Here is a 3,074-nt window from a genome sequence, read left to right on the forward strand (position 1 = left end):
AGCAGTGGAAGCATGGAGTCCTAACCACTGGACCGCCAGGGAATTCCCTATACTGCTTTTTTTCTTTAGTAAATTTATTTATTTATTTATTTTTGGCTGCGTTGGGTCTTCGTTGCTGCACGCGGGCTTTCTCTGGTTGTGGTGAGTGGGGGCTACTCTTGGTTGCAGTGCTCAGGCCTTTCATTGCAGTGGCTTCTCTTGCTGCGGAGCACGGGCTTTACGCGTGCGGGCTTCAGTAGTCGTGATGCGGCCTCTAGAGCACAGGCTCGGTAGTTGTGGTGCATGGGCTTAGTTGCTTCACGGCATGTGGGATCTTCCCGGACCAGGGCTTGAACCCGTGTCCCCTGCACTGGCAGGCGGATTCTTAACCACTGTGCCACCAGGGAAGCCCCCCTATACTGCTTTTTATTAACAAGTTCAAATTACTGAAATCCAACTCAGTACATACTGTGTGCCAGGGACTATTCTAAGTGCTAGGGATATAGCAATGGACAAGACAGATAAAATCTCTGCCCTTGTGGAACTTACATTTATGTGGGGACGACTGATCAAACACAAATAAATAAATGAAGATCATTATTGATTATAGTGATGGACATAAAGGAAATCAACACAGCTATGAGATAAGAGATAGGGTGATGGGCGTGGTGCTTTAAACTGAGTGATCAGGAAAGACTTCTGGGGACGTGACCGCTGAGCCGAGGCCTGCCGAAGGGGAAGAAGGCAGCCAAACATAGAGCTTGGGGAAGAGCATTCCAGGTGGAACAGCAAGGGCAAAGGCTCTGAGGTGCGAACGTTTGTCAAGCAATAGAAGGAAACCAGAATCTATCAAGGGTAGAGAACAAGGTGAAGGGTGGTGGAGGATGAGGTCGGAGAGGAAGGCAGAGGTTGGATTCTATACCGTAAAGCACTTCGATTTTATTCTAAGGGCAGCCAAGAGCCCTTGGGGAATTGTGGATAGGGAAATTATGTGATTTGGTTTACATTGTTAAAGATTGCTCTTAGGGCTTCCCTGGTGGCGCAGTGGTTGCGAGTCCGCCTGCCGATGCAGGGGACATGGGTCCGTGCCCCGGTCCGGGAAGATCCCACATGCCGCGGAGCTGCTGGGCCCGTGAGCCATGGCCACTGAGCCTGAGCATCCGGAGCCTGTGCTCCGCAACGGGAGAGGCCACAACAGTGAGAGGCCCGCGGACCGGAAAAAAAAAAAAAAAAAAATTAAAGTTTGCTCTTAGTGGAGAATAGACTGTAGCAGGGGCTGGAGAGGAAGCAGGGAGATGAATTAGGAGGCAATTTCAGAAGTCCAAGGAGAGCTGATGGTGGTTGGGACTAGCATGGTGGTGATAGAGATGGGGGGAAGTGGTCAGACTCTGAGATGTGTTTTGGAGGTGGAGGTGACAGGCTAATTAGAATATGTAGGGACTTCCCTGGTGGTCCAGCGGTTAAGACTTCTCGCTTCCACTGCAGGGGGTGTGGGTTCGAACCCTGGTTGGGGAACTAAGATCCCACGTGCTGCGCAGCCAAAAAAAAAAGAAAATGCATAAAGTTGTTCTGTGCTAAACAATAGCTATGGCCAGCCCCGGTAGCTACTTAAATTTAAGTACAGTTAAACGAAATTTAAAATTCAGTTCCTCAGACATATGAGCCACATTTCAAGTGCTGAGTAGCCTCATGTGGCTAGTGGCTACTGTGTTGGACAGTATAGGTATAGGACATTTCCATCATCACAGAAAATTCTACTGGACAGTGCTGGGACGGCATCTAGGACAGTGGCCGACACATTTTAGGAGTTAAGTAAATGATAGGTATTAAGCACATTTGTTATGTCACTAGGTCTTCTTTCTTATAAACTTACCTGTTCAAGTAACTCTTTATTAAATGTCTCTACTGCCCTGGCTTTATTAAAGCAAAATCGTGCACTGCCTGCGTTCTCACACACTACCTCTTTGCTCTTCAGACGCATACATTTCTTCAAAAGATGTTTGAGTGCCTACTCTGTGCTTGGGATTGGAGGGAGTGGTGGACAGGGGCATAAAAGAACACAATCAGGAAAGATCATCTCCCAGGAAAATGAACGTGTATGAGTGAAGGAGAATCTGGTACTTGAAGGCTCTGAATCCCCAGAGGGAGAAGGAAGTGATTCTACTGGGCATGGAGGTGGGGGTTGAGAAAGAGGGGAGTTTGGACTTGGCCTGGGCTGTGCCATGAGACAGCTGGCCAGACAGAACCTTGGCCTGAAACACACTGCCTGAGACTCCCTAGAGTGTGCACATCAGTTTACAAAGCACCCTCACACATGCCCATCTTACAGAGACTGGGGGAGGTGCAGGGCCTGACCAGAGCCCTCACCTGAGTGACCTGGATAGAGCCAGGAGCCAAACTTGATGCTGGGCTCCTAAAACACCCTGCTCCCCTCAGCACTGAGGCTTTTCTCTGTGGGTGGGCAGCTCCTCCTCAAGGAGGCCTCTTACCTCCCTGATCACCTTGGGGGCTGTGTTCCTTTTGTAGGCCTACCAGGATGGAGGGGCATGCTGAAATAGAGATGCTGAGGACACTGAAGGGGCCCTCCACAGGGGAGGTCAGCGTGCACCTGGTGGCCAGAGACAGCCCAGGTTCAGGCTCTCACCTGCCCACTGCTGCCTTTATCATTCCAGGTGGGCATAGCCAGGGGTCTGGGGAAGAGAAGCACCCACATACCTGCCCAAGCAGGTGTGGGTCTTGGGGAGGAGATACTTTTCACCTGCCTGCACACATGCATGGCAGGATTGGGGCAGGGCCACCAGGCTCATCTGTGTCGTGTCTGTCCGTGTATCTGTTCACAGCCAACTCGGCCACCCTTGGTCTGCCCAGCAGTGCCCTGGATGTGTCCTGCTTTCCGCGGGAGCAGATCCATGTGGGCACCCCAGAGCGAGTGGCTGGCAGCGTACCTGTCACCGCCACCGTTCTGCCACAGTTAAGCGCTGGGCCGGCGGCCAGCCCCAGCGCCAGCACAATGCGGCTCCTGGAGTGGACCGAGGCCGCGGCCCCGCCTTCTAGGAGTGGCCTGCGTGTCAGTATCTGTGAGGATTGGGGGGGGG

General features: G+C 51.9%; 1 protein-coding gene across 1 annotated transcript in view; it reads left to right on the forward strand.

Annotated features, from left to right (window-relative positions):
* Window positions 1-2,515: 2,515 nt before the first annotated feature.
* L3MBTL1 (L3MBTL histone methyl-lysine binding protein 1) overlaps window positions 2,516-3,074 on the forward strand; it is a 38,164-nt gene continuing 37,605 nt past the window's right edge. Inside the window, exons 1-2 of the mRNA XM_007464749.1 lie at window positions 2,516-2,651; window positions 2,820-3,046. Of these exons, the coding sequence (XP_007464811.1) occupies window positions 2,516-2,651; window positions 2,820-3,046 (363 nt within the window). The remainder of the gene's footprint in view (window positions 2,652-2,819; window positions 3,047-3,074) is intronic.

The sequence above is a fragment of the Lipotes vexillifer genome, unplaced genomic scaffold (genome assembly GCF_000442215.2).
Source record: "Lipotes vexillifer unplaced genomic scaffold, Lipotes_vexillifer_v1.1 scaffold53, whole genome shotgun sequence".
Taxonomy (NCBI): Eukaryota; Metazoa; Chordata; class Mammalia; order Artiodactyla; family Lipotidae; genus Lipotes; species Lipotes vexillifer.